This window comes from Aythya marila (genome assembly GCF_965140915.1).
Source record: "Aythya marila genome assembly, chromosome: 16".
Taxonomy (NCBI): domain Eukaryota; kingdom Metazoa; phylum Chordata; class Aves; order Anseriformes; family Anatidae; genus Aythya; species Aythya marila.
The window spans coordinates 440,502-467,119 of record NC_139057.1 but is presented as its reverse complement, the minus strand read 5'-3'; the positions used below and the strand labels follow the sequence as shown (position 1 = coordinate 467,119).

Sequence of the window (26,618 nt, the reverse complement as noted above, 5' to 3'; positions counted from 1 at the left end):
GGGGGGCTTTATTAACACTCCCCAGGACAGCTCCTGGGGCAGTGGGGACACACGGGGCTCCATTGTGGGGGGCTGGCCCTGCTGCCCCATCCCCTGCCCCAGCTCACAGGACGCTGCAGCAGGGCCCCGCACGAGGCCCTGACCCCTGGGATGTGGGGGCTGCGCCCAGCCCCCCCGGCCCTGCCGCCTGCGTGGCCTCCACCGTCCAGAGGGGGATGTTGGCCGTGCTCTCCATCTCCGCCAGCACGGCCCTCACCTGCTCCATCTCCTCCTCCAGGCACAGCGGGGCCGGGGGCTGCTCGGGGCCCCCCCCTCGCCGTCCCCCCAGCCCAGTGCGCAGCAGGGCCGCGCCGCCCCCCTGCAGGGAGAAGAGGCGGCAGAGGCGCTGGGCCTGGCGCAGGTCCTGCAGGAACAGCTCCAGGGCGGAGAGGAAGAGCACCCACAGCCGCTCCAGCTCCCGCCGCTCCTCGGGGCTCTCCGCCTGCCGCAGCCCCGCCAGCAGCGCGCTCCGCAGCCCTGCAGGATGGGGGGCGCTGAGGGGGTCCCTGCCCCTCTTCCTGGGGTGCCCCCTCCGTGCCCCCCGCCCGCCGTGCAGGTCCCTTACCGGCGCTGAGCTCCCGCGCCTCCGCGCTCCTCCCGCGCCGCTCCTCGCGCAGCCGGGGGCCGTCGGCGCTGCCCCCCAGCTGCAGCACCAGCTGCCGGTGCCCGGCTGCCGCCTTGCAGAGGGCAGCCTGGGCGGCCACGCACGTCCCCACTGCCCCCCGTGCCCCGCACGCAGCCCCTCGTCCCGGTGCCATAGGGGAGGAATCTGGATGCAGCCCGGCTGCGGTGGCCCCTGGCTCCACAGGGATTTGATGGGCTCTGCACCAGGGCCCTGCGTGGGGCCGGTCCCACTCTCCCCACGGGCACTGGGTGCTTCCTGAACCCAGGAGCTCTGCCCTCGCCCCTGGCGCCCCCATGGCTGCGCTCCTCCCCGGCTGCAGAGGCCGTGCGAGGCCACAGGTCCCCGGGGAGCTCTGGCATGGGCTGGGCTGGCACGGGCTCCCTGGACAGAGCTGCTCCAGCATCGCCTTAACCCCTGCCGGGGGGGCTGCTGCTCTCCCCCACCTCATTGCTGGGTCCCCACCTCCTTCCCTGCAGGCCCACAGGGCCCTGGGGTGACGCTGCCCCCCTGCATCCTCCACGCTCCCACCGGAGCAGGCAGGAGCAGCCCCCCAGGCGCTGCCGGCCGGGACCCCCAGCCTGTGGGAATGGGGCCGCGCTCCCCGTCCCGCTGCTGTGGGAAGCGGCCGCTCTGCATGGAAACTCTGAGCTCAGCGCTGGCGCCTGCCCAGCAGCCCGTGGGAACCGCTGCCCCGCGCTGCCCCGCTGCATGAGGGCCTCGTGGTGAGCCAGGCTGCACCGTGTGGCACGGCACGGCGTGGTGTGGGGCATGGCACGGCGTGGTGTGGCACGGCGCACCCCTCCGTGAGGATCCCTGCACCCCCCTGCCCTGGGGACAGCACCGCAGCACCCTCCCCGTGCAAACCCAGCGTAATCCTGTACCGGCAGCTCAGCCTTTCCCCTTTTAATGAGGCTCAACCATAAACCACATCTGACAGCGTCGAGGAAAAGCTCAGCCGCTGGCCACAGGGCGAGAGCAGGGCCCCGGTGCGGGCAGGGCTCCCGCTGTGCGGGCGGCCGGGGCCAGGCGCTGCGGCGGGGCTGCTCCCCTGGCGGCGGAGCGGGGCTGGGCGCAGCGGCTGGCCCGAGGAATGTCTGGTCCCTTACTGCACGCCCTCCATCATCTTGAGGAACTCTGCAAGAGAGCGGCGCCGTCAGCCCCCGCCGTGCTGCACGCACAGCCCGCTGCAGCCAGGGCCACCGCTCACCATCAAAGTCGATGCGGCCGTCGTTGTTCTTGTCTGAGTCCTTCATCAGGTCTTCTATGTCCTCCTCGGTGACGTGCTCGCCGGTGGCCCTGAGGATCTCGCCCAGCTCCTCGATGTCGATGAAGCCGTCCGCGTTCCTGCGGGAGAGCACGGCCAGGATGGGCCCTGCTCGCCCGCCGCGGGCAGGCACCGCGGGCAGCGCCGCCCCACTCACTTGTCGAAGATGCGGAAGCAGTTGGCCAGCTCCTCCTCGGACTTGCCCTTGGCGTCCTCTTTCATCTGGCGCACCATCATCACCAGGAACTCCTCGAAGTCGATGGTGCCGCTGCCTGCGGGGAGGAAGCGTGGCTCAGGTCAGGGCACCGGCCCCGGCAGCCGCCCCAGCACCACCACCCGCCGCTCACCATCCTCGTCCACCTCCTCAATGATGGCATCCAGCTCCTCCTTGGTGGGGTTCTGGCCCAGCATCCTCATCACCGTGCCCAGCTCCTTGGTGCTGATGTCCCCGCCGCCGTCCGCGTCAAACATGTCGAAGGCAGCCTTGAACTCTGCGGGGATGGGGGTGGTCAGGGATGGGGCCTCGGGCACCGAGGTGGGCCCTGGCCCTGCGCATCCGCCGGGCCCCAGCCCGCTCCCTGGCACTGCCCTCGCTCACCAGCGATCATCTCCTCGCTGAGGAAGGCGCGGGCCTCCGCCTGCTGGTCCGTCTGCAAGACAAGGGGCGAAGGGGTCAGCGCCAGCCTCGCACGCCCCTGCCTGGGGGCAGCAGGACGAGGGGCTCTGCAGCGGGGCCCTGCCCAGGGTCAGGTCTTGGACCCCACAGCACAGCCGCAGAGCCCTCGCACAGCGTCACCCTACGGCACTTGGGGTGGAGGTGTGAGTGGGGTGAGTGGTGTGCATGGTGCTGCCCATGCCCGCGGTGAGCCATGGCCCCGGGCAGCCCCCACGGCTCAGCATCCACACAGCCACCCCGAGGGTCGCTCGCTGGGGGTTCCATGACGCAGGGGCCACCGTCCCCCCCGTGCTGCCTTGGCATCCCAGGCACGCAGCACTATTTTTGGGATCTCCTCAGCTCCCCTTTTAGGAAGCAGTGGTCTCCACGGGCACCTGTCGGCCCAGGATCGGGTTTCTCCTGGAGGCGCGGGCGGCGCGGGGCCGCGGCGGTGTCGCATGACCCAGCGCTCAGCTTTCAGCGCCTTCGCACAACCCAGGTCCAGCCAGGGCTGCTCCGACGTCCTCAGGAACCCGCTCGCTCCCCGGGCAGACGAGTGCCCTCTTCTCCCCGGTGCACGTCCCACGGGGGCCTTGCGCTGCCCCAATGTCCCCTGCCACCTCCCGCCTTGGCCAGCCCCGGAGCTGTAGCCCGTGGGCACCGTCCCTCCCACAGGGGTGCCCTGGCACAGCCCCGCATCCCCCGGTGCCCGCGGTGCCCCCGGCCCAGCTGCAGCTCGCCCCGGCACGCGGCACCACCGAGGCTCTTACCATTGACGCCATCTCTGCTGCTCTCCTCCCCTAGGGTGTCACCACCGCACGCACCAGAAGCCCCCAGAAGCTCCCTGGCTCCCCAATTTGTAGTGTCCCCGTGCCCCCAGCCGTTGGCCCCCCAGCCCGGCAGCCTATCAGCTCCCCGGTGCAAATCCAGCCCCGCTCATTGGCAAGGGGCTCATTTTACCTAATTTAGCCAAAGCGTTATTGGCCAAGAGCTGGGGATTAAACGTGGGTCTGAAGCCGGGATAGAAATTCAAGCCCTGCGGGGAGGGACACCGGAGCCTTGGCAGGAACGTGGCTCTGTCCCCTGCTCAGCCCCCCCTGCCCCGGGGCAGCTCAGCAAGGAGGGGGTTAAAAATAGCCCCCGAGCGGGGGCATCCCCCCGACACCGGGGTTGGGGCTTCCCCGGCGTGGCCGTGCCGGACCCGGCACCACGGGCACGGCCCGATGGCACCACACGTGCCCCCGCCAAGCCCGCGGCACCGCTGGGGGCAGGCGGCCAGCTCAGGGGCCGGGCTCCGTCCCCTCCCTCGCCCCCTGCAGCACCCCGGCTGCCCACCCCTGCCCGCCACCCCCACCCCTGCCCTTCACCCCCGTTTCTGGTGCTGGGCAGGCCCCCTGCAGCCCCCAGCCCCCGATGAGGGACGGGCCGTGGCAGGGCTGCGAAGCCCCGGGGTGGGCGAGGAGCACCCGGCCCCCACGGTGGGTGCTGGCGCTGCTGGCACCCATCTCCCTCATCCCAGACGGGGCTGGAAAAGGCAGCGCCGCTTCGTGCCGTCGGCAGGGTGGAAACCTGCCCGGGGCCTCCTCGAAGGCTCCCAGCACAGCCCAGAGCGCGGGCGCCAGTGCCGCAGCCCCTGCCAGGGTCCCGCTGCCAGGGCTAACGGCTCGGGGGACGCGCTGGCCAAGTGGCCCTCGCCCCGTGGGGCTCCAGGAGGGCTCAGGGCAGCGCAGGCAGCACGGCACCAGGCCCGGGGGGCTCCCCGGTGCTGGGGAGGGACGGGAGGCCCCTGGCTGAGGGTGCTGCCAGGACCCCTCCCGCTGCCCACAGGAGCCGAGCCCCCCGGTGCGCCCCTCGACGTGGGGTACCGGGGGTGGCCCTGGGGCACCCCGGGCCTGCAGCAGACCCGGGCGGGGTGCGGGGTGCTGGCGCTGGGCGCAGAGCGATGGCAGCAGCTGTGCCGGTTCCTCGATATTAATAGACGTTCCCAAGAAAGTGGCGAGGAGGGAGCAGGAATGGCGCTAAATAAGGCCGGGCGAGCGCCTGACGCCGGCCGTGGCTGCAGCCCAGCCGTGGGGGCGCGTGGCGAGCCCGGCCGGGGGCCAAGGGCAGCGGGGCCGGGGCGGCCCGGGGGCTGCTGGGGACACGGCACCGCGGGACGGGACCCCGGGATCGGGGCACTGGGGGCACTGGGGGCATGGGGGCACTGCGCTATTTGGGGCATCGGGGCATGAGGGTGTCGGGGCATCGCGGCACCGGGGTGTGAGGGTACCGGGGCACTGGGGCACCGGGGGTATTTGGGGTACGGGGGAGCTGCGCCCGGCTCGTGGCGGTGCGGGGAGCGGGGCCCCGGTGCTGCTCGGGGCCGTTCCGGGCCGTGCCAGCCCCGCCGCGATCCGGGTTCCCGGCGGAGGCGGAGCCGCGCAGGGAGGATCCCGGGACGGGCGGCGGAGCGGCCATCGCACGGCACCGCCCGGCGCGGGGAGGGGAGGGGAGGGCGGCACGGCCCCGGGACCGGCACCGGGGGCACCGGGAGCACCGGGGGGGGGGGCCGGGGCCGCACCGCGCCGGGAGCGGGGCTCCGGGCAGGCGGGGGGGGGGCCGGGGCCGGGGCCGGGTCCCGCCGCCGCCGCTGCTCCGGAGCCGCCCCGTGCCCGGTGCCCGTCCCGGCGGGCGGGGGCGGCCGGGGCCGAGCCGTCGTCGCCGTCCCCCGGCCGTGGGCATGGCCGCCCGCATCCTGCACCGCCTGCGGCACGCGCTGGGCGCGGAGGGCGCCAGGGAGGAGCGGGCGCGCGACGGCGGCGAGGCCGAGGACTGCCCCGAGAGCTCGGAGCTGGAGGACGACACCGAGGGGCTGTCCACGCGCCTCAGCGGCACCCTGAGCTTCGCCAGCCACGAGGACGAGGACGGGGACGAGGACGAGGACGACGAGGACGGCGCCGGCGAGGAGCCGGGGGAGCCGCCGGAGCCCACGGGGGAGGCCGCGGGCGCAGAGGACGGAGGCAGGTGCCGGGACGCGGAGCCCCGGGGAGCGGCCGTGTCCCGCGGGCAGGACGGGGCCGGGCGGCCCGGTGCCCCCGCTGAGCCCCTGTCCCCGCGCAGGGTGGGACGCGGCGGCGAAGCCCCCCGGCGGCAGCCTGCTGACCCGCCAGCTGCAGGAGCTGTGGAGGAAGTCGCGGAGCAGCCTCGCGCCGCAGCGGCTGCTCTTCGAGGTCACCAGCGCCAGCGTGGTTAGCGAGCGCTCCTCCAAGTACGTGGTGAGTGCGCCCCGCTCGGGGCCGTGCCGCGGGGCCCCCTGCGGCCGGGCGTCCCGGGGCGGGTGGGCGCTGATTTCTCTCTGTCTCTCCCTGTGCTGCTCTGATGGTGCTGGCGGCTCAGATGAGCCTCAGGTAACTACAGCCGGCTGGGCCTGCTCGCTCTGCTGGGCCAAACCCTGCCCCGGGGCAGGGAGGCGTGGGGCACCGCATCCCTGTCCCTGTCCCTGTCCCTGTCCCTGTCCCTGTCCCAGCGGCTCCTCTGCTGCGTGCGCTTGGCTGTGTCCCGGCCCTACCAGGAGGCCGTGTCCCCCTCCACAGCGCCCCCCTGACCCCCGGCTCCCTGCCTGCAGCTCTACACCATCTACCTGATCCGCTCCGGCCAGTTCGACAAGGCGCCCGCCACCATTGCCCGGCGCTACTCAGACTTCGAGCGGCTGAACCGCCGCCTGCGCAGCCGCTTCGGCTGCGACATGGCCGGCATCGCCTTCCCCAGGAAGAGGCTGCGGCGCAACTTCACGGCCGAGACCATCGCCAAGCGGAGCCGAGCCTTCGAGCAGTTCCTGTCCCACCTGCACTCCATCGCCGAGATCCGCCGCTCCCCCGAGTTCCTCGAGTTCTTCTTCCTGCAGGACCTGCGGGCCGCCCAGCGCCTGACCTGCACCGGCATGTACCGCGAGGCCCTGGCCACCTGGGCCAACGCCTGCCGGCTGCAGGAGCGGCTGGGGGTCTGCGGCTCCGGCCGCTTCCTCCTGACGCTGGCCGGGCTGGCCGTGTGCCACCAGGAGCTGGACCAGCTGGGCGAGGCGCACGGCTGCTGCGAGCAGGCGCTGCAGCTGCTGGAGGCCCAGGACAGCCACCCGCTGCTGGGGCCCTTCCTCCAGGCTCACGTCCACCTGGCCTGGAAGGTGGGCAAGGACAAGCGGCGCTCGGAGGCCCGGCTGCAGGGCCTGCAGGAGGCCGGGCTGCCCCTGCAGCAGCAGCCCAGCCTGAAGGAGTGTCTGATCAAGGAGCCTCTCGAGTGAGGCCCCGGCCGGCACCGGGCTCAGGGTCCGTGGGGGCAGCACGGCGGCAGCACCAGGGCGGGAGCCGGGGCAGCGAGGGTCAGGATGGGGCACGGAGGCAGAGCGGGGTCGGCACAACCCCCGCGTGGTGGCTGGGAGCGGGGCCAGCCCCTCTGGGAGCTGCCCCTCGAAAATGCACTTTCTGTGTCAGTTCTTCCTTCGGCACCGGGTGCTCACTGCCCACACTGCCGGCCTGCTGGGGAGCCGGCTGCTCCCTGCGGGGGCTTCCCGAGGTAGATGGGGTTCAGCCAGCACACAGAGGCACCGTGTTAAAGGGACAGGAAGGCTTCTGGCCAGGAGCTTCCAGTAACACATAATAAAAAGGACTTTATTAAATAAAGTCTTGGTAGGAAAAAGAGCAGGGGTTCCTGCTGTGTCTGCTCAGCTTCACTTCCCCCTCCGGCACTGCACGGGGGCACCCATCAGCGGGAAGCTCTCACGGCTCCCAGGCCAGGAGCTGGGAACAGCCGCGTTCCCTTTCACTGCGGCTGCTGGGGGCCCCTCTCCCGCCCAGCCCTGAGGAGGAGGCCGAGGTGCAGCAGCAGGAGCAGCAGCAGCTCATCCATTAGGGCACGGGGAGGTGAGGAGAAGTGAGAAGGGGAAGCTAACAATTGTCACGGTAGCGCTTTCCCCTCCTCTGATCCCATCCGCCGTGGGGCACAGCCACCCCCAGAGCCCTGACGCTGCCCTGCCACGAGAAGCTCCCTCGGAGTCACGCAGCCGCCCAGAGCCAAGGGGACAAACTCCAGGGGACAGCTCGCCCGTTCACGTGATGGCTTTATTTACGTTGGGTGAAGGCTGGCTGAGCTCAGGACACCATTACGCGCTGACAGGCGGTGAAAGGGGGCATCACTGCTGCCTGTGCAGGTCCAGCTCAGCACCGAGGTGCTGGCACCAGCACTCCGGCAGGCCGGGCCCCTCAGCCCATTCTCTGCTGCTCCTTCCTCTGCTGCCCGGGGCTCTGCCTTCGCCCACGGCCAGTTTGGTGCAGGCTCCTCCGCAGGCCTCAGCCCCGGCACAGGGAGCTTGGTGCCACCGCTGCCGCCGGCGCCCTTGGCTAGAGTTTACTCTGGGTCGGTTTCTGCTCCACCCTGATGACTCCTTCCTGCGCGCAGGTGACAGCCAAGACCCCGTCCCTGCGCCACAGGCGCCCGTGCACCAGCCCTCGGCACCCACCTGCAGGCAGCGCCCGTCAGACCGCGAGCCCTCCGGTCCCCGCCGGGGCAGGGCCGGCCTCGGCCACACGGTGCCCAGGAACCGGGCAGGACTCACCCGCCCAGGGGCTCTCGCACTCGTAGAGCATCCAGTGGTCAGCCCGGAAGGGAGCGTGGAACCACATGGAGTGGTCGAGGGACACCATGAACTTGACGTTGTACTGCCTGTGGGGCAGCAAGGCCGTGCCCAGGAAGGCGAAGTCCGAGATGTAGGCGGCCACGCAGCAGTGCACCTTCATGTCGGCGTCTCCTGCGAGGAAGCAGCGCGGGGTGCTGCGGGACACCCCTGGGCAGGAGCTGTGGCACTGAGCTCCAGAGCTCCGTGTCCCCAGGGCCGGCTGTTACCCAACATGTTACATGGCTGGCATGTTACCCATGCAGCTTTATACCCACTGCCCTCGCCATGCCCCTGGCTGAATGTGTCAAACGGGCGCCGTGTCAGACTCTGCCCCGTGGTGCTTCAGCCCCGAGATCCCACAGGCCTGGGGCACAGGGGGGAGTTGTGACCTCCCCGGCCCTGTCACAAGCGTGCTGTGCAGCCGCAGGGTGAGGCACAGCCCCAGCCCCCGGCTCGTGCAGCAGCAGGAGCCCCTCGGGGCAGTGCCCACCTATGTAGCCACGGGCTCGCACCCAGAAGAGTTGCTTCGGCTCCTGCTGCTCCGTGGTGAATATATCCGGCGGGTTGACGGGTTTGATATCAATCGGCACGTTTTCCGCTTGGATCTTGTTGAGGCGCCTTCTGTATTTCTCTGCCAAGTTGGGATTCCTTTGGACAACACGGAGGAGTGAACTCAGTGCCCCGCGTCCTGGGAAGGCCCAGGGCAGGGCTGACGGCAGCAGACTCAGCCCAGGGCCCCCCCCAGAGGGGCAGGAGGGTCCCGGTCCCGGCCCTGTCCCGCGCGTTTGAGAACTCCGCAGGCCGTCACCGCGATCCTCTCCCATCCGCTTCTGCCCCCGCGCCTCCCCAAGGCCCAGCACAGAGGCAGCAGGCGCCACGCGCCCCCAGCGCCCCACTCACTGCAGGAACCTGGCGATGAGCTCCTCCTGGGTCAGCAGCTCCTCGGGCGGCGGCACGGCGGGCATGGTGAACTGGTGCTGCAGGGGGCTGTGCTGGGACAGCTGGAAGGACGCCTGGCAGATGAGGATAGGCTGCCCGTGCTGGACGGCCTTCACGGAGCGCACGGAGAAGCTCTTCCCGCTGCGGGTCCGCTCCACCTGGTACAGCACCGGCACCGCGGGGTCCCCTGGCACACACAGCACAGCCCCGGCACCGTGCGGCAGCCGCAGCTCGGGGCACCCCGACCGGCACGGCCCCCCCCGGGCAGCGGCACCGCTCGGAGGGGCTCGGCCCCGTTCCCCCCCGTGTCCCCCCGTTCCCCCCTGCCCCCCCCGGTCCCCCCGGTTCCCTCGTTCCCCTCCAGTTACCCCCAGTGCCCCCCGGTGTCCCCTCGTTTCCCCCCGTTCCCCCCCCGTTTCCCCCGTTGCTCCGTCCCCCCCGGTCCCCCCCAGCGCCCCCCGTTCCCCCGGTGCCCCCCACTCCCCCCCCGCGCCCCCGGTCCCCCCATTCCCCCCCCGCCTCCCCGGTTCCCTCGTTCCCCCCCGTTCCCCTCCAGTGCCCCCCAGCCCCCCGTTCCCCCCCGGTGCCCCCGTTCCTTCCCGTTCACCCCAGTACCCCCCATTCTCCCCGGCTCCCCCGGTTCCCTCGTTCCCCCCCGTTCCCCCCCAGTGCCCCCCGTTCCCCCGTTCCCCCCCCGCCCCCCACTCCCCCCCCGTTCCCCCCCCGCCCCCCGGTGCCCACCTGCCCTGACGAAGTAGCAGTGCAGGGAGTGCACCTGCTCGTCGCGGCTCACGGCGTGCGCGGCCGCCACCAGGGCCTGCCCCACGATCTGCCCCCCGAACAGGCGGCGCGTGGCGGGCACCCAGTGGTGCCGGCCCCTGGGGGGACAGCGGCGGCGCCGTCAGCGGCCGGCGGGGGGCGGCGGCAGGGGGGCGGCGGGGGGGGTGCGGCCCGGCCCGGCCCCGCGCACCGGAACAGGTCGGTGTCGAGGCGCTCCAGGCTCAGCACGGTGTCGCTGAGGGCCCCCCGCAGGTCCTCGCCCGCCTCCGCCATCCCCGCGGCCACCCGGAACCGGCACGGGCGGCGGGGAGGGAGGCACCGCCCACGCGGCGGGGGCGGCGGGTGATTGGTCCGTCGCGCCGTCGGTCGGCGGGAGGGCGGAGGAAAGCGCGGCGCCGGTTGGCGGGACAGCTGCCAATCGCCAGAGCACGGCCGTGATTGGCCAGCACGCGGGAGGGGGGCGGGACCGCAACTGGGGGCGGTGCTGGGGGCTCTGCTGGGCGCCTGAGGGGGGCGCTGCCGGCGCCGTGACGTCACGGCGCGCCCGGCGGTGATTGGCGGCTTCCCCGCGAGGGGGCGGGGCGTGCCGAGATAGCCCCCCCCCCCCCCCCCCCCGCGGCGGACCCGGTACCGATGCCGGTTCCGGTTCCGGTTCCGGTCGGGGCCCGGCCGCGGCGCAGGGCGGTTCCGGTTCCGGTTCCGGTTCCGGTTCCGGTGCCCCGCGGCTGGGCGCGGGGCCCCGCCAGCTCCCGGAGCGCCGCTGGCAGGACGGGGCCGTCCGAGGGGCTCGGGGCCGCCCCCTGCGGCTCGGTGCCGGGCTCTGCCGCCCCGCAGCGCCCCCGGACGGTGCCGTGCGCTCCGCCCGCCCCGCGGCTCCTCCGGGCCTGCCCCGAGCCCCCCGCTGCCGTGGCGGGGCGCCGCGAGCGGCCCCACACGGCCCCCCCCGGCTCCTCCGGGCACCCCCAGCCCCGGCAGCGCTGCCCGGTGCCAGCCCCGGCCGCAGCCGCCGGGAGTCCCGCGGGGGTTCGGGGCCCGCCCGCGGCTGCAGCTCCCGGGGGCTCCTCCGGGGCCGGTCCCTGGGCGCTCGGTGCTCCCGGGCCCTTGGGCTGCAGCCGGACGGGGCTGCGGAACGCCCGAGGGGCGACGAGGGGAGGAAGCGAGGGGCTGACCAGCTCCTCAGGCAGCCCCTGATGGCTGCACGGAGCCTGGGTGGCCCCGCGGCGGCTCAGCACAGCCGACAGGCACCGGCTGGCACCGGGCAGGTCCCTGGGGATGCCCACGGGGCAGCCCAGCCTGGGTTCCTGCTGCCCGGCCGGCACGTCCTGGCTGTGCTGGGCTCGGGGAGAAACGCCTCGCAGCCAGAGGTGCCGGGCAGGCGGTGGCACAAGGGACGTGGTGCCGGCCAGGCTGGGCAAGGCAGTGCCAGCAGCCTCCTGGGGGGAGTCCCTGGAGAGTCCCTGCCCGCGTCCTTCCCCACGGCAGGGATCAGCCAGCTCCTCGCCACCTCTGTCAGATGGGCGAGCGCTGCCTCCTGCGTGGGGGAGCTGAGGAGCTCCACGAGTCCCTGACAGGACCGTAACAGGGAAGGAGCTGCTGACCCGACAGCAGGAAACGTGGCTGGCAGCGAGCCCAGGGTGGCGTGGGGCAGGAGGTGATGGGATAATAGCATGTGATAGAGCTGAGTGATCCGTGGCCAGCGCCTGCAGGTCCTCCAGCATCCAGCTGCGAGGTGTTGTGCAACGCCAATAAACCGGCCTGGGAGCTGCCGTGTCCCTGCGGCCGCCCCTCCCCTGCCAGCGGGGCAGCCAGGCCTCTCCTCGCTGCGGCAGGGTTTCTGACACCTCCTCCTGCCTCTCTAATTTCATCTCTCGTTTAATTTCATTGCCCTGCAGTTAGGTGTGAGCCCTTGTGCCCAGGATCCTGTGGGTGGCAATGTGTGCTGCTGGCGGCGCTGCCCGGGCGGGGAAGTTGTTTGTCTGGCCGTGGCAGCTGCTCTTAATTCCTCCAAAAATGGAACCGAAATGGAACCCGCCCTCCCTCCCACGGCCGCCTCCGCGCTGGGTGGAAGCAGGGAGCCACTGGGGGTCACAGCCGTGCAAACAAAGCCACGGCGAAGCGCAGAGCTTTGAACACGGGGGTGGGGGACAAAAAAACACCGAAAAGAGCACGCGGGGCTGTGCCCGGCCCGAGGCAGCTGCCCTGCGCCGGGGGAGCTCAGTTCCCCCCGGTGCAGCTGTCCCGAGGCTGTGGGCACAGCGGGTGGCATCCCGTGGCCGTGGGGTCCGGGTGGCAGCGGGGAGCAGCGGCACCGTGCTGTGGGGCTCTCACCCCGTGCTGCCCCCGGCAGCGCCCCGCAAACACCTCGGCTTCGGAGCTGGCCGGGTGGAAGTGCCGCGTGGCCGGGGATTTCCTCCCAGTCGAGGTTTTGTAACAGAATCTGATAATATCAAATCTGGCTGTCTAAACATAGCGCCGTGTTTCCTAACACACCTTTCTCTAAGCTCACAGCTGCGTTTCCACTGGGAGGCTCTGCCTGCCGCCCTGCCGGCCTTGCGCACCCCCTGCCCCTGGGGATGGCTCCGTGCGGCTCTGGGCAGGCAGCACCGGCTGCAGTCGGGAGCAGCCTGAAAGGTCTGTGCAGGCCCGCAGCCAGAGCCCGCGGTGCAGACTGGGATGGGTTCGGGCCCTGGGCTCCCCCCGGAGCCCCCAGCAGCCGGGGCCACAGCGGGCACCAACCTCCTGCTGCACGGCCACGGCGTGTGCCCGAGGGGCTGCTCCCTGCACGTGGGGCAGTGCCCGGCCCTCCCACCCTTCACGGGGAGCACAGGAAATCAGTCATCCCCTTCTCAGCGTAAACATCTTTCCCAAGAGCGAAACTGCGTGGCCGGGACAGGGCCCGGCTGTAATTTACCTCCACGTGAGACCGGGCAGCGGGGCCGGGCAGGACACCCTGCGGCAGCACCCACACCTCCCCGGGCAGCCCCGTGCACGCTGCAGGCTCTCACCAGACACGGGACCCCACGCCGGGGCCACTGGTGCCGGCCCCCAGCAGTGCTCTGAGCCGCTCGGGGCTCCAGGAGGAGCTGCTCGAGCACACAGCGCCCGCACCCCCTGCCCGGCCCCCCCCGGCACCGCTCCCCCTCCACCACCCCCCGCACCAGCACTGCTCGGGCCGTGGCTGGAGGCGTTTATTGCTCTGCCCCGCGGTGCCCCCGAGCGCGGCCGTACCCGGAGAGGGGGGGGGAGGTCCCTGCGGGGCGCGGGCGCCTCACTCGTGTTTGCAGAAGTGCTTCAGCGGCGGGGGCAGGTCCAGGCCGTCGATGGCCAGGCGGTGCACGACGTGCTTCTGGATGACCAGCCGGCACAGCGTCTGCAGCGAGGGCACTGCGAGAGAGCAGAAACAGGCAGGGGCTGGGGCTGCCGTGTGCCGAGAGGGCTGCGGGGGGGTCTCCCCGCTGGCCCCGTGTTTTTGGGCAGCATTTGGGGAGTTTGGGTGCCGCTGGGCAGCTCTCGCCTGCAGAGCTTCGCCGTGCAGGGCTTTGGGCTGTGCAGGGTGCTCCAGCCAGGGTCAGAGCTGGAGAGCTCCGCAGTTCTGACCCGAATTGCTGCCCGACTCCGGCTGTTTTGCATTTGTTTTCTCTCCGGGCTGCCACGTGGGCCCCCCGAGGCTCGCATGCCCACGCGGTGTTTTCCTTTCATCCCCATCCCCCGGGTGGCCTGCACGCCTGCCAGACTGCGTGAGCAACTTCTCCAGCACTCTGGCCGCAGAGAGGCCTCACATGATGCTCCTGGGCCGCCTGCCTTCCCGCGGGGCTTGGCCCCTGCCCCGCGCTGTGACACGGCCGTTCCTCTTCTGTGAGCTCGCGGCGGCCCCCAGCAGTGTGGGTGTGGGGTGGCCCCTGCTCGCCGACACAGCCCGGAGCTGGCTCCCTGCCTGCGGGTCGCGGTTCCTCACGAGGAGGAGCAGAGCCCACGGCGTCACGCTGCCCGCGGTGTCACGCTGCCCTCGCTCTCACGTGGCCGCTGGGGCCTCGAGACAGCAGCAGGCAAAGCCGAGCTCTGTGAGCACGCCGCGCCGCGCCGGCTCCTGGCCTTGTGCTGCTCTGGGGCGTCTGCAGCTCTTATCTTTATCTCTGCGTGCCAGGGCCACGAGGCTGTGGCGCCCTGAGTGCTCGGTGAGAAGCAGCAGCCGCCCCGGGCCCCGGCAGCTCCCTGCCCTCTCCCTTCTCCCTTCCCCCTCGCAGTGCTGTGCTCCGGCTGCTCCCCTCTGGGTTTCACTTCGCTGTCTGCCCCCGAACTGATTTGTAAACCCAGAGGAAGTGTTGCAGCAAGAGCAGCTGCCACAGTCTGCGGAGGGCAGGGAGCACGGCCTGCCCAGCTCGGCAGGGAGCTGGGTGCCGGTCACCCCCCGCACAGCCGGGTTCCAGCCTTGGGACAGCAGTGGCTGAACTTTGGGCCAGTGGGAGAGGCGCTGGGTGCAGGAGGCCGCCTGCCCCGGGGCTGGTGTCTCACTGAGCTGTGTCCGGCCTTGTGATGCAGGCAGCCAATTATCTCCCACTTATATAAAACATTGGGGGTAGGCAGCGTGAGGGCGGCCCAGCCAGGAGCTCGGTTTCCTTCTGGCTCACGTCTCCCGTAATTCTGAGCACGTGCTGGCTTTTCCAGCCTGGTGCTAATTAGCACCTGAGTGCTCGCAGGAGCCAGTGACCGCGCTGGGCTTCCCCTCCCCACCCTGCCTGGGATGCCTTCGCTGGCACCACCAGGAACGCCCGGACATTGCCCAAGTGCGGGCGGCACCGCAGGCTGTCAGCTCACATGCCACAGCAGCACGGCCCCGGCACCGCCTGCCTCGTGCCCATGGGACAGGACGGGACAGGATGGGACAGGACCCTCAGGCTGGCTCTGCCCCAGTGCCGCCAGCTCCATGCCCACGCATGGGGGAACTGCTCCCATGCCCCCAGCCCCAGCACGGTGCGGCACAGTCCACAGGAGCTGCCCACGAGTGGTCCCACCTATGCTCTGTGGGGACCCCCGCCTGCTTCCCTGTGCCCCACGCCCCGTGCCCCGCTCAGACACTGCCCGTGAGGCCACGGGGCAACCACCTCCCCCCCCATTTCTGTGCCCGCGGGGGCAGATACCCACGGCCGTATTCCACCTGGATCACCCGGACGCTCTTGGTGGAGGCGAAGACGTCGACCACGGCGTAGAGCGGGCGGGCGGCGGGCAGCCCGCGGGCGCTGGGCCCCATGTCCTCGCCGTTGATGACGATGTGCATGTCGGCGGTGCCGTCGGGCCGCGGGGCGTACAGCACGCCGATGCGGCTGCGCCGGGCGGTGGGGGGCAGCGCGTTGGTGCGGTACAGCTCGTCCAGGACGTGGCTGTAGCGGCCGGGCCGGCTGCGCCCCACCAGCTTGTCGCGGGGGATCCGCAGCCGCTCGATCAGCAGCTCGGGCGCCCAGAGCGGGCCCCGCTCCCGCGGCGCCTCCTCGCCGTCCGGCGCCACGCGGTTGTGGCTGCGGGTGATGGCGAACACCCAGGAGTCGCCCAGGCTGACCAGGTCGGGCAGCGAGTACTCGGGCAGCGCGGGCAGGCTCTGCGGGTCGCGGGCCGTCAGCCCCACGCGCAGGTGGCCGCACCAGCCCGGCTCCTTCTCCTCGATCTCCACCAGGAAGATCTCGCCGGGCGCCAGCGGCTCCTGGCTGAAGCAGAGCGCGTTGGCGAAGCTCTCCACGCGCGTGGCGCGGGTGCGGGCGGCGTCCATGCGGACGTTGGCGCCATGCACGCGGTGGAAGCGGGCGGGGGCGCGCCCCGGGGCCGCGGGCTCCGCCATGGCCCCGCCGCTATTTTTACCCGGCCCGGGCGGCTCCGGGCAGCTGCTGCCGGCCGGGGCCGGGGGGTCCTAGTGCTCGGGGCCGGGGGGGGCGGCGGGGCCGGGGCCGGGACCGGGAGCGGGAGCAGGACCGGGGGTGCTCCCCCCACCCCTCCCCACCCCCCCCACCCCTCCGTGCTTCCCCACTCGTGCCCCGCCACCCCCGGTGCCGCCTGTCCCGGGGCACGGCCCCGCTGCTGCCCGGGGCGCTGTGGCGGCGGTCCCGGGGCCGCGGCACCACCGGGGTCTGGCACCGGCCCGGGGGGGTTGGGTCCGGTCCCGCGGCGCGGAGCCCACGCGTGGGGCTGCCACGGGGGGGCCGGGCGGGGCCGTGCCATGCCGGGCTTTGCCGTGCCGGGCTGTGCATTGCCGGTGCCGGTGCCGGTCGGGGCCGCCCCGCTCCGTGCCGGTTCCCCCCCCCCCCCCGTCACGCGGTGCCCACGGGCTCGGGACCCGCGCGCGGCGTGGGGGTGGGCGGGGCCGGGCGCGTGGGCGGCGCGCCGATTGGCCGCCGCGAGCCCCGCCCCCCTCCGGAGCCCCGCCCCAACTCCCCGTGCACGTGACCGGCGGGGGTCATATGGGCGGCTGTCACGTGCCCGCGGCGCTGCGCCGCCGGGAGCCGCTGCGAGAGCGGGGTCAGCGGGGGGGCACCGGGAGCCGGGGGGGGGCGCGGCGGGGCCGGGGGCAGCTCCGGGGCCCGGGGGGGGCTCCGGGGCCGTGCCGGGCCCCTGGGCGCGCCCCCAGCTGTGCGTGTCCCCGTCCCGCAGATGCTGCCGGCCGTGCCCGTGCTGTGCGCGCTGCTGCTGGCGCTGGGGCCGGGGCCGGGGCCGGGCCTGGCCGCGCCGCCCGAGCACGAGGTGGGCGCCCTGCCCGGGCTGCCGAAGCAGGCGGCCTTCCGGCACTTCTCGGGGCACCTCCGCGCCGGGCCCACCGCCCGCCTGCACTACTGGTACGTGGGGGGGGAACGGGACCCGCCGGCGGCCCCCCCCGGGCCGGGCCGGGGCCGTGCGGGCGCTCACGGGGCCGTCCCGGGGCCCTCCCGGGGCTCTCCCGCAGGTTCGTGGAGGCGCAGAGCGACCCCCGCGGCAGCCCCGTGGTGCTGTGGCTGAACGGCGGCCCCGGCTGCAGCTCCATGGAGGGCTTCCTGAAGGAGCACGGCCCCTTCCTGGTCAGTGCTGGTGGACGGGGGCTGGGGGGGCTCTGTCCCGGCCGTGCCCGCTGACCGGTGGCCGCCGCCGTCTCCCCCCCCCCGCAGGTGCAGCCCGACGGGGTCAGCCTGAAGTACAACGACTACGCCTGGAACAAGGTAGGGGCAGGGTGCTGGCAGGGAGTGGCCCCGTCTGCCTGAGTAGCCGCTTCCTGAAGGGGCACGGGCGGCTCCGGGCCAGCTCCTGCTGCCCTCCAGTGGGGCTGAGCCTCCTCTGCCCGACCCCCCCTGCTCTGAAACCCGCTCCCAGTGGGGCAGCACCGCGGCCCTCCAGTGCAGCACTGGTGCTGCAGACACAAACACTGCTGTAGATGAAGGCCAGTAGTCCTCTGCCTCAGCGGCTCGCCCCGGGAGCCAGGAGGGCTTCCCCTGTGCTGCAGCTCCCCGCTGTCCCTGCAGGTTGCCAACATGCTCTACTTGGAGTCCCCTGCTGGCGTTGGCTTCTCGTACTCTGATGACAAGAAGTACGCCACGAACGACACTGAGGCGAGTGACCCTGGCTGCTGGGAGCACCCGGCCCTGTGCCTGCCCCGTGGGCTGTGCTCACCCCCTGTGCCTGCAGGTCGCTCACAACAACTACCTGGCGCTGAAGGAATTCTTCCGGCTCTTCCCCGAGTACTCCAAGAACGACCTCTTCCTCACGGGGGAGAGCTACGGGGGGGTTTACATCCCCACGCTGGCCGAGTGGGTGATGCAGGACCCCAGCCTCAACCTGAAGGTGAGCGGCGCCGCTCTGCGTGGGGCTTGGGGGCGGGGGGCTCGGCCCGGCCTCGCAGGGCCCGGCCGGCAGCTGCAGCGTGGGGCCCGCTCCAGGGCCTGGCCCCGCCGCCTTTCATCTCCCCCGGGGTGCTGGCAGCGGCTGCCGGCGGATGTGTCCCTGCTGCGTGGGACTGGGGCAGCCCTCAGGCACCCGCAACCTTTCCTGTTCCCCACCGTGGAGTAAACAGGGCCGCAGCTGGGGCCGCATCTGCTTCCTGCCTGACGCTGGTGCCGCTGTGGCCGCCCTGCGGGGAGCTGGGACGCCGCAGAGCTGTTTCCTTCTTGCTTCGCAGGGAATCGCCGTGGGAAACGGCCTCTCCTCCTATGAGATCAATGACAACTCGCTGGTTTACTTCGCCTATTACCACGGCCTGCTGGGAACCCAGTAAGAGCCAGGGGAGCGCTGGCACTGGTTCTGTCCCTGGGAGAGCAGGAGGGGGGCACAGCGTGGGGCAGGGCTTGGCTGGGTGAGCGGTGTGGGGGACGGGCAGGCTCCCTGCCTTCTGGGCAATCCCTGGCTTGGGCTGATCCTTGGGCTGTGGGGGTGGCCCCTCGTCCTGCGTGGCCCCAAGGGCTGTGACTGTTTGGGGCTCTGCCAGCCCCCAGGGCAGGCAGAGGTCCTGCAGCGTGGCCGTGGCTGCTGGTCGGTGTTGGTGTTAGCTCTGGCAGCTCGCTGCAGGCTCTCTGGTCTCTGCCCACAGGCTGTGGAAGGACTTACAGACCTTCTGCTGCTCCCAGGGGAAGTGCAACTTCCACGACAACTCCAACCTTAACTGCACACTCAAGGTGGGGGAGCCAGAGCCCTGGGCATGCGCCCCTCTCCAGTGCCTGTGAGTGGCTCCTGTCCCTCAAGCATCCTGCTCAGTCCCAAGCCCTTCTTGCGGCTCGTTGCAGATGGAGGAGATGATCCAGATTGTAGAGGAGTCCGGCCTCAACATCTACAATCTCTACGCCCCATGTGCTGGCGGTGTCCCCGGGAGCATGAGGTGAGAGCGGCCGCAGCAGCGGAGCCGAGTCCTTGGGCACTGGTTTGCAGTGTGCGGGCTCCCTGCCTGCAGGGGGACGTGGTGGGGCGGGCAGGGACCTGCTGCCTCTGCCTGCTGGCAGGGCCTCCTCTTCCCTGGGGGGCCCCAGGTTGTTCCCCAGCCCCTCATTCCTCCAGAGCTTTCAGCCTGACTCCGTGCTTGATCTGCCTGCAGGTACGAGGGCGACTACCTCGTCACCCACGACCTGGGAAACTCCTTCATCCGGATGCCGCTGAAGTTCTCCTGGCGGCAGGTGAGCCTGGTGCCATGACACGGGGCCGTAACACCCTCTGCCTGGCCGTGCTGCCTGGGGGCTGAGCGGGCAGAGCAGCCCCTCCTGGGGAGCAGCGCGGAGCTGCAGCTGCTGCAGGGCCTCTCCTGCCCCTTCCAGAACCTGTTCCGGATGCCTGTAGCCCGTAAGAAGGTGCGCATGGACCCGCCGTGCACCAACTCCACAGCCCCTACCATGTACCTGAACTCCCCGGAGGTGCGGAAGGCTCTCCACATCCCCCCGGAGGCCCCCGAGTGGCAGGTGTGCAGGTGAGTGAGCTGCGGGCCGGGATGGGGCCAGGAGGGCGAGCAGCTGCCTGGTGCTGACGCTTCTTCCCCAGCTTCGAGGTGAACCGCAGCTACAAGCGCCTCTACATGCAGATGAACGAGCAGTACCTGAAGCTGCTCGGAGCCATGGTATGTGCGGGGGGAGCAGCTCTCCCCACGGGGCCTCCTGCCTGCCCGGGGCCGCTGCCCTGCGCAGTGCTCAGCTCCTCCTGCTCCGCAGAAATACCGCATCCTGGTGTACAACGGGGACGTCGACATGGCCTGCAACTTCCTGGGGGATGAGTGGTTTGTGGACTCCCTGTGCCAGAAGGTAACCAGGCAGAGCAGGGGCTGAGCCTCGGCACCGGCCCCAGGGAGCTCCGGGCTGCCCAGGGCCCAGTGCAGCAGGGGGAGCCCCGGGGCCGGGTGCTGATGGTGCTGCCTCCAACCCCAGGTGCAGGTGGCTCGCCGGCCCTGGCTCTACACCGTAGGAGGCGAGAACCAGATCGGGGGCTTTGTGAAGGAGTTCACCAACATTGCCTTCCTCACCGTCAAGGTAGGGCTGAGCTGGGGCACGGGGCTGCTGGCCGTGCTGCGGGCAGGCCGGCGCTGAGGAAGGCAGCGTGGAGGTGGAGGGGGAGCGGCGCTCGCTGCCGTGGGGCAGCCGGAGGCTCTATGGGGCACTGACACCCCCCTCCTCCTGCCTGTTCCCTGCAGGGAGCCGGCCACATGGTGCCCACGGACCAGCCCCTCGCTGCCTTCACCATGTTCAGCCGCTTCATTAAGAATGAGCCTTTCTAGGAGCTGCCCCGGCTGCGCGTGGTGCTTCCAGCTGCCTGCACGCGCCGGCTGCCTCCTGCATGGCTCGGCCTTGCTGCTGCTTGGCTGTGCCACAGAATGAGGCCCTGGCCGCTGGCGGGACTTGGCTCAGCCTGGCAGGACAGCAGCCGGGGCGAGTGGCGTGGAGGGGGGCTGCCTGCGGGCAGGGGGGAGAGGAGTCCCCGGGGCTCCCTCCCTGCCGGGCCCTGCAGCTGCCTCCGCGCTGTGGCTTCCTCTCTCCTCCTGTCTGTCTCTGGAGGCAGTTACTTCCCTCTGGGCTGGGAGCAGTCCCTGCCACTTCCCCTCCGCACTGCAGCCTCTGCACGCACGTTGCCCCAGGCGGGCTCTGAGCCAGCTGCTCCCTGCTAAGCACAGTTCAGGTGGGGGCTGCCCCCCAGGGGCTTTCTGCTCCCCTGAACCCACTCTCAGATCTCAGCGAAAGGTGACTTACAGTGAAGACAATCCCCCTGCCTGGGGCACGCAGTGCTCTTGGGACCTCACAATAAACTCTCTGAACGAGGTTGTTCTGCTCCTCATTAACCAGCTGCTCCCCCCTCTCTGCTCCCCTTCGCTTTGCTTTCCTTTGCTCTCTCAGGCGTTCTGCTCCTCGCCCAGCATCCAGCAGAGCCGAGTGCTGCTGCGCTCTGCGGGGTCCTGGGGAGCTGGGGCCTGTGGGCTCTGCACCCTCCTCCTGCAGGGGCACTGGGGCTCCCCAGAACTCAGCCACCCCCAGGAGCAGGGAACGCACGGTGGCTCCAGGCCCTTCTGGTGCTGCATTGCCTCCCGGGGGGAGCAGCGCTGCCTCTCTCGGCTCTCCCCCAGGGCTGGCAGCCGTGTGCCTGGCCGTGGGCCCATCCTCCAAGCAGCGAGGCAGCGCGGGTTGGCGTCGAGTGGTTTATTAGTGTAACGAGAGGGGTGCAGCAGGGGTTCCCAGAGCAGCCGTCTCCGCCTTGCTGCCACCCACCAGGGCACGGGGCGCCCTGCGGGGTGTTCTGGTGGTGCCGGGGGGGCCGCTTCCTACCTACAGCCTCCGGGTCCAGCCCGGGATCTGTCCAGCGCGAAGGAGCGAGGAGGAGCTACGGCTGGCGGGGCCCTGCGCTGGGCGCTGCGGGGGGCGAGGTGGGGGCTGCGGGGGTCGCGGGGACGGCGTGGTATTTCTCGATCACTTCCCGCAGCCCCTTCTGGAAGTGGAGATCGGCTCCCACCGTGAGGAATCCCTGCCAAGGGGAAGCCAATCAGCCCGGGGCCGGCTGTGCCTGCGCCCCACCGGGCACGGTGCCTCCCGCGGGGCCCGGGCTGTCCCGGCCATGCTCACGCACCGCGTGGTTGGTGACCACCTCCCTGGTGAAGTCCATGCCCTCCGGCAGCGGGATCTGCACCCCCTTCCTCGTCCTCTCTGCGGGGAGGAGGCGCAGTAAGCAGCGTGCCCCTGCCCCAGCCCAGCCTCTGCGGGCAGGGGGCTGCTTACCGTTGATGATGGGCATGATGGTGAGCTGCAGCAGGGTCTTCAGCGGGGCCTGCAGCGAGAACAGCTGAGGGAGAGGAGAGGAGAGGACAGGAGGGAGGGTGAGCGCCCTGCGGGGGGGCTGCCTGGCAGGACAGGCTGTGCCTGCGCTTCCCAGGGGCTGGGCTGGAAGGGGGGGTCCTGGGCTTCCCCCTCCTTCCCCCCCGCTGCTCCCAGCTGTGGCTGGGGGCTGCTCAGGGAGGTTGGACCCCCCCTGGGCTGTCAGCAGCTCTGCTCACCGCCAGCGACTCCAGAGCTGACTGCTTGGAGTAGATGCGAAACCTGCGGGAGGGAAAGCTGCCGTGAGCTGGGGCGGAGGGGGCTCGGCCCTGCAGCCCCCCCGGGACCCCAGCGCGGGCCCTACCGCCGCAGGTCCAGCTGCACGCGCAGCGCCTTCCCCTGCAGGAACACCTTGGCGCTCAGCTTCGTTTCCTAGGGAGAGAGACGTGTGGGAGCCCTGCTGCCCCTGGGCCCCGCTGTCCCCTTGCTTTGGGACCCACAGCCCTCCCGGGGGGGCAGCGCTCCTGCCCTGCGTGCCAGGGGCTGTGCTGGGGGGGGCAGCGCTCACCATGGCCATGCTGGAGAGCTGCACGGCCGGGCGGCCCGCGGGCACCAGCGAGATGTTGAGGAAGGCAGAGACGGAGACGGAGGTGCCTGAGGGTTTGATCACGCAGCGGGGGGGGGCCGACACCTGAAGCACCAGGCGCAGGGGCGCATCCACCACGGCAGGGTTCTGGGGAGGCAGCGGGTGAGCCAGGGCACGGCCGTGTCCCCACATGCACAGGGTCCCCCCGTGCCTCGCCTGCCCCAGGGGTGAGCTCCCCTCACCAGCATGAAGATGGTCCCAAAGAAGGTGGCTCTCAGCAAAACCTCCAGGTCCTTGGGCACCTGCAGGGAGCAGAAACCTCTGGATGAGAGCCGTTACTGCTGCCCCCGGCAGAGCTGCTCCCCGGGCAGCACCTCCTGCCTCCCGCTGGGTGCTTCCCCCCTCCCCAGCCCCTGCCCAGCGGTGACCCTCGCTGCTCACCTTCTCCCCCTCGAGCTCTATGGCCAGGACGCCCGCCTGGAAGTAGGCGTGCATGGCCGAGTCGAAGAAGTACTCGGAGAAGGCGACGTAGACCATGCGCTCGGTCTCCTTGATCACCGGCTCCACCGCGTGGTTCTCCAGCTCCTGGCTCTCCCTCCCACGGTAGAAGAACATGCCCTGGGGCGCGAGCAGCAGAGGTTTCTGCAGCCGTAGCGCAGCGAGCCCGGCGCCGTGCTGCACGGGGTGCGCGCTGGCACGGGGCGGCTCCGAGGGAAGCGGGGGGAGGCAGGGCAGGACGCGGTGCGCACCTTGAAGTCCAGGTCAAGGGTGTCCAGGGAGACGGACGGATCCTGCAGGAGGGAGTAGTCGATCCCAATGTGGTCATCCACGTAGTTCCTCACTGCCAGGAAGAGGCGCTGTCACGGCAAAGCCTGCAGGCCGCCCCGCAGGGCTGTGCTCGGCTCGCTCCCGTCCCGCACAACAACGCTCACCTGGCACCGTGTCCAGCAGCGAGTTCAGCAGCACCAGGCTGGCGTGCTCCAGGGACGGGCAGATCTGAAAGGGACGTGGCTGGGGTGAGGGGAACCACGGCGGCAGGGCCAGGGCTCCTGGTCTGGCTGGGGACCCGGACCCTCCTGCACCTTCCCTGGGGACAGCCCCTCCTGCTGCGGGGCCGGGGGAGGCCCCACGTCGCCTCTGTGCCCCGTCCCCGCTCGCAGCCCTACCTGCTGGCTGACGAGGAAGCGCATCCCCGTGACAATGAAGGTGCTCAGGAACTCGTAGACCTTCCTGCAGGACACAACAGCTCTGCAGCAGCCTCCAGCCCTGTCCCCTCACCCCTTGTGCCTCAAAGAGAGCACGGCCTGGCCGCAGGGGGCTGGCACAGGGTGAGCTGGGTGCGGGCAGAGCCAGCCCAGCAGAGGGACACGGCCGCCACGGAGGGGTTGGGGGTACCTGAGCGTGCCAGAGAAGCCCGCGTGCATCCTGGCAATGGAGGCATTGCACGTGATGTTGGAGATCTTGAGGCGCCCGACCTCGTCCTTGGCCAGCCGCAGCACCGTGTGGATGTGGACGCCATCAGCAGAGGCATTGATGGACCCGATGTCGTAACTGGAAGCAAGGGGAAGAGACGGGAGGAGCACGGAGCTCTGAGCAGCTCCAGGTGCCCCCCTGGGGCTGTGGCCCGGTGGGCAGGAGCGGGGGGGCACTCACAAGAACCAGTAGAGCAGCTGGCGGCGGAAGCGCAGGCTGATGGAGGCGTTGTTGATGTCGAAGGCGAGGTGCTGCCGCGGCTGGAAGCGCAGGTCGGAGAAGGGCAGCTGCAGGTCCACCACCTTCACCCTGCGGGGAGGGGGCGGTGAGCCCAGCACGGGGGGCGCCGCATGGGGGGCGAGGGCAGCACTCACTGGCTGATGTTGTAGTGGAACTGCCCCTCCTGCCCGTGCAGGTCCGACACCGTGATGTTCTCCAGCTCCTGCTCCACGAAGCGCAGCCCCTCCTGCTTCACTGCAACGCGGAGCGAGGCCGGGCTGGCACGGGGGGGGCTGCGCCGTGCCCCTGCAGCGTCGCCCACCCGGCCGCGCCTCAGCTCCTCGCCCGCTGCCCCCACCGCCTGCCTCTCACCCAGGCCCCGGGAGCAGGGTCCCGGCCGGCCCCTTACCCAGGTCCAGCCCCTTGGAGGTAATCCGGATCCTGCAGCCGGGGGGGCTGCGCGAGGCTGTGGCCAGGCAGGGCAGGAGGAGGAGGAGGAGGAGGAGGCTGCCGGCAGCCATCTCGCACCTGGAGGCAGAGCAGGGGGGCAGCGCAGGCCAGCCTTGGAGGGGTCCCGGGGGGAACCGAGCACCCGGGGGGGGACATGGCTGCTGCCTGCCCTGTCCGCGGCGTGGGGGCAGTCCAGACCCTAGGACCCCCCCAGGGCTCCACTGCACCCCACACCCCAAAATCCCAGCACTGCCCAGGTCCCCCAGGTCCCCATCGCCTCAGTGCCTGTGGGCCAGCAGCCCCCTCCCCGGGGTGCTCCCCCGGCCGCCCCCTTGCACCCAGGGGCTCGCCCACCCCCAGGGCGTGCTCCAGGCGGCTCCTGCGGTGGCTGCAGAGCTCGGCCCCAAACCACAGGGCGAGGCACGAGCCCCGTGGGTGGTGGGGCAGCAGGGAGCCAGGCCCTGGGGCCTCCCCGGCAGCCATGAGCAGACCCCGGCCGCCCCCCAGGAGATGTGCTGCCGCCCACAGCCCCGTGGGTGCCGGGCTGGGACAGGAGCTGGAGCCTCCCCATCCAGCAGCGGCAGGCAGGGCTGCTGCAGGGCTGCGGGACCGTCCAGGGTTTCCCCACAGAGTTTTTGCCTGGTTCTCTGCACGGCGGAGAAGGGCGAGCCCCCTCCTGCTCGGGGTCCGGAGCCTCCATCCTCCCCCGAGGGCCACGCACGGCCGGGGGGGCCTGGCGGACACAAAGCCGGCTCGGTTTGGGTACTTACAGTGACTTGTCCCCGGCTTCCCTGGTGTGGGGAAGCTGAATCACGTGAAGGGAGGGAGGGAGGGAGAACACCAGTGGCTCCAGGAGTTTCTTTTGAGCTGGCTGAGGTTCCCCTGCCTTTATACAGCCCACCAGCCGCCACCCCTTGTGGGCCTGCAGCGGGGAGGAGACAGCGGGACGGGAGGATGCCGGCCCCACAGCGCGGGTCCCTGCCAGCACCGGCAGCCAGCGGGCGGCTCGGACCCCCCGGCCCCGGGCTGAGCTCCAGGCCCCGCTCCCACCGGGCACACGGCACCCCCGGTGTGCCCCCGTCCCGTACGGGCAGCCACCACCAGGTCCCTCAGCATCACCGGGCGTCCCGGCCCCGCATGGTGAAGCCCTGCACGTGGGGCCTGGCCGGGGCAGCTCAGGGCAGTGCCACCCCCGTCCCATGGGTGCCAGGCTCCTGCCAGCCCCGGCGCTGCCCGGTGGGCTCGGCACCGGGCCGCAGCGCAAGGCAGGACCCTCGGCCCCGGGCTGGGGGACGCTGCTGTGTGCCCGGCCGTGCTGGGAGCCCAGCGGGGAGGCTGCAACAGCTGCCAGAGCCTCGGAGCTGCTCCCAGACACAGCCCGGGGGCAGCATGGGTTCACTCCTGGCTGCCTGGGGGGGGCTCAGCACCGGGAGGGGCACAAAGCAGGACCCCCACAGCACCCCCACAGCACCCCCACAGCACCCCCACTGCCCTCCTGACCCAGCAGGCGCTGTCTGCAGGGTGGGGGCGGCCGGGGGCTGACACAGCGAGGCGCAGCCTCCCCCTGCCGCACGCCCCGTGCGGTCCCACGGAGCCGGGCTCTGGGCTCTGCGCTCCCGGCGCCCCGCACGGCCCCCCCCGTGTCCCCTGTCCCCTCCTCCCTCCCCCGCAGCCGGGCCGGGGCTCGGGGCCGTGTGTCCGGTGCTCGGCAGGGCCCCGCCGGGGGCCGGGGGCTGCTGACACAGCGCGGCCCCAGAACTGCTGCGCCAGCGGCACCGGGACAGGGGCAGGGACGGGGACGGGGAGCGGGGGCAAAGGGCAGCGGGGGGGGGTCGGGGCCAGGAGCTGTGGGGGTGGGGGGGGGCCGTGTGTCCGTGTCCGTGTGTCTGTCCCTCTGTGTCTGTCTGTCCGTGTCCGGGCCGCTCCCGTGCGGGCGGGCCCCGCTCAGAGCCCCCGGTGCCGGGGGGGGGTCACGAAGCCCCCGTGGCTCGGTCCCGGCTGCGCCCCCCCCGCTCCGGGCCCCGCCCGCCCTGAGGCGGCGCCGCCCCCCCCCCCCCACAACCCCCCCGCTGCGTGCGGCTGCCCCGGGGGGGGGCGGGGGGGGCGGGGGCAGCCCCCGGGGCCTCGCCCTGCGGCCGGGGGGGATTGGGGGAGGGGAGGGGGGCGTTGGGGGCGGCCCCGCCACGCGGCGGCCCCGGGAGCGGCCGGGCCCGGCCCAGCG

General features: G+C 71.7%; 7 protein-coding genes across 10 annotated transcripts; 2 read left to right on the top strand and 5 right to left on the bottom strand.

The window, feature by feature from the left end:
- Positions 1 to 103: 103 nt before the first annotated feature.
- Positions 104 to 797, bottom strand: LOC309884406 (regulator of G-protein signaling 9-binding protein-like; the record flags this gene model as incomplete). The annotated part of the gene is made up of 2 exons (XM_082773353.1): positions 104 to 516; positions 605 to 797. 2 exons carry the CDS (start codon positions 795 to 797, stop codon positions 104 to 106), a joined length of 606 nt encoding a protein of 201 aa, XP_082629479.1.
- Positions 798 to 1,558: 761 nt separating this feature from the next.
- On the bottom strand, positions 1,559 to 3,446 carry TNNC2 (troponin C2, fast skeletal type). The gene is made up of 6 exons (XM_082773423.1): positions 3,354 to 3,446; positions 2,527 to 2,578; positions 2,276 to 2,419; positions 2,086 to 2,200; positions 1,872 to 2,008; positions 1,559 to 1,798 (listed from the first exon to the last, which is right to left on the bottom strand). The coding sequence occupies exons 1-6, from the start codon at positions 3,363 to 3,365 to the stop codon at positions 1,767 to 1,769; spliced, it is 492 nt and encodes a 163-aa protein (XP_082629549.1). The 5' UTR covers positions 3,366 to 3,446; the 3' UTR covers positions 1,559 to 1,766.
- Positions 3,447 to 5,142: 1,696 nt separating this feature from the next.
- SNX21 (sorting nexin family member 21) lies at positions 5,143 to 7,252 on the top strand. 3 transcript variants are annotated; one of them, XM_082773525.1, is made up of 3 exons: positions 5,143 to 5,582; positions 5,683 to 5,837; positions 6,331 to 7,252. In XM_082773525.1, exons 1-3 carry the CDS (start codon positions 5,303 to 5,305, stop codon positions 7,213 to 7,215), a joined length of 1,320 nt encoding a protein of 439 aa, XP_082629651.1. In that variant the 5' UTR covers positions 5,143 to 5,302; the 3' UTR covers positions 7,216 to 7,252. The 3 variants fall into 3 exon arrangements, with proteins under 3 accessions (XP_082629651.1, XP_082629653.1, XP_082629652.1); XM_082773527.1 differs by having other exon boundaries at positions 5,144 to 5,582; positions 5,683 to 5,830; positions 6,331 to 7,001; XM_082773526.1 differs by having other exon boundaries at positions 5,147 to 5,582; positions 6,188 to 7,001.
- Positions 7,253 to 7,648: 396 nt separating this feature from the next.
- On the bottom strand, positions 7,649 to 10,261 carry ACOT8 (acyl-CoA thioesterase 8). 2 transcript variants are annotated; one of them, XM_082773530.1, is made up of 6 exons: positions 10,140 to 10,261; positions 9,911 to 10,047; positions 9,131 to 9,356; positions 8,721 to 8,878; positions 8,171 to 8,398; positions 7,649 to 8,074 (listed from the first exon to the last, which is right to left on the bottom strand). In XM_082773530.1, the coding sequence occupies exons 1-6, from the start codon at positions 10,220 to 10,222 to the stop codon at positions 7,956 to 7,958; spliced, it is 951 nt and encodes a 316-aa protein (XP_082629656.1). In that variant the 5' UTR covers positions 10,223 to 10,261; the 3' UTR covers positions 7,649 to 7,955. The 2 variants fall into 2 exon arrangements, with proteins under 2 accessions (XP_082629656.1, XP_082629657.1); XM_082773531.1 differs by having other exon boundaries at positions 7,655 to 8,074; positions 8,171 to 8,362.
- A 2,880-nt stretch (positions 10,262 to 13,141) lies between these two features.
- NEURL2 (neuralized E3 ubiquitin protein ligase 2) lies at positions 13,142 to 15,812 on the bottom strand. The gene is made up of 2 exons (XM_082772990.1): positions 15,092 to 15,812; positions 13,142 to 13,333 (listed from the first exon to the last, which is right to left on the bottom strand). Exons 1-2 carry the CDS (start codon positions 15,777 to 15,779, stop codon positions 13,218 to 13,220), a joined length of 804 nt encoding a protein of 267 aa, XP_082629116.1. The 5' UTR covers positions 15,780 to 15,812; the 3' UTR covers positions 13,142 to 13,217.
- Positions 15,813 to 16,394: 582 nt separating this feature from the next.
- On the top strand, positions 16,395 to 20,685 carry CTSA (cathepsin A). The gene is made up of 15 exons (XM_082772945.1): positions 16,395 to 16,453; positions 16,586 to 16,767; positions 16,875 to 16,986; positions 17,074 to 17,124; positions 17,425 to 17,511; positions 17,588 to 17,743; positions 18,078 to 18,169; positions 18,486 to 18,570; positions 18,679 to 18,770; positions 18,984 to 19,062; positions 19,201 to 19,349; positions 19,421 to 19,496; positions 19,588 to 19,677; positions 19,801 to 19,902; positions 20,064 to 20,685. Exons 2-15 carry the CDS (start codon positions 16,586 to 16,588, stop codon positions 20,145 to 20,147), a joined length of 1,437 nt encoding a protein of 478 aa, XP_082629071.1. The 5' UTR covers positions 16,395 to 16,453; the 3' UTR covers positions 20,148 to 20,685.
- Positions 20,686 to 21,051: 366 nt separating this feature from the next.
- PLTP (phospholipid transfer protein) lies at positions 21,052 to 26,425 on the bottom strand. The gene is made up of 16 exons (XM_082772932.1): positions 25,168 to 26,425; positions 24,357 to 24,475; positions 24,103 to 24,202; positions 23,909 to 24,037; positions 23,651 to 23,806; positions 23,422 to 23,485; positions 23,188 to 23,251; positions 23,005 to 23,096; positions 22,697 to 22,873; positions 22,498 to 22,557; positions 22,238 to 22,402; positions 22,034 to 22,101; positions 21,909 to 21,951; positions 21,634 to 21,697; positions 21,485 to 21,561; positions 21,052 to 21,382 (listed from the first exon to the last, which is right to left on the bottom strand). Exons 1-16 carry the CDS (start codon positions 25,596 to 25,598, stop codon positions 21,242 to 21,244), a joined length of 1,950 nt encoding a protein of 649 aa, XP_082629058.1. The 5' UTR covers positions 25,599 to 26,425; the 3' UTR covers positions 21,052 to 21,241.
- Positions 26,426 to 26,618: the final 193 nt, after the last annotated feature.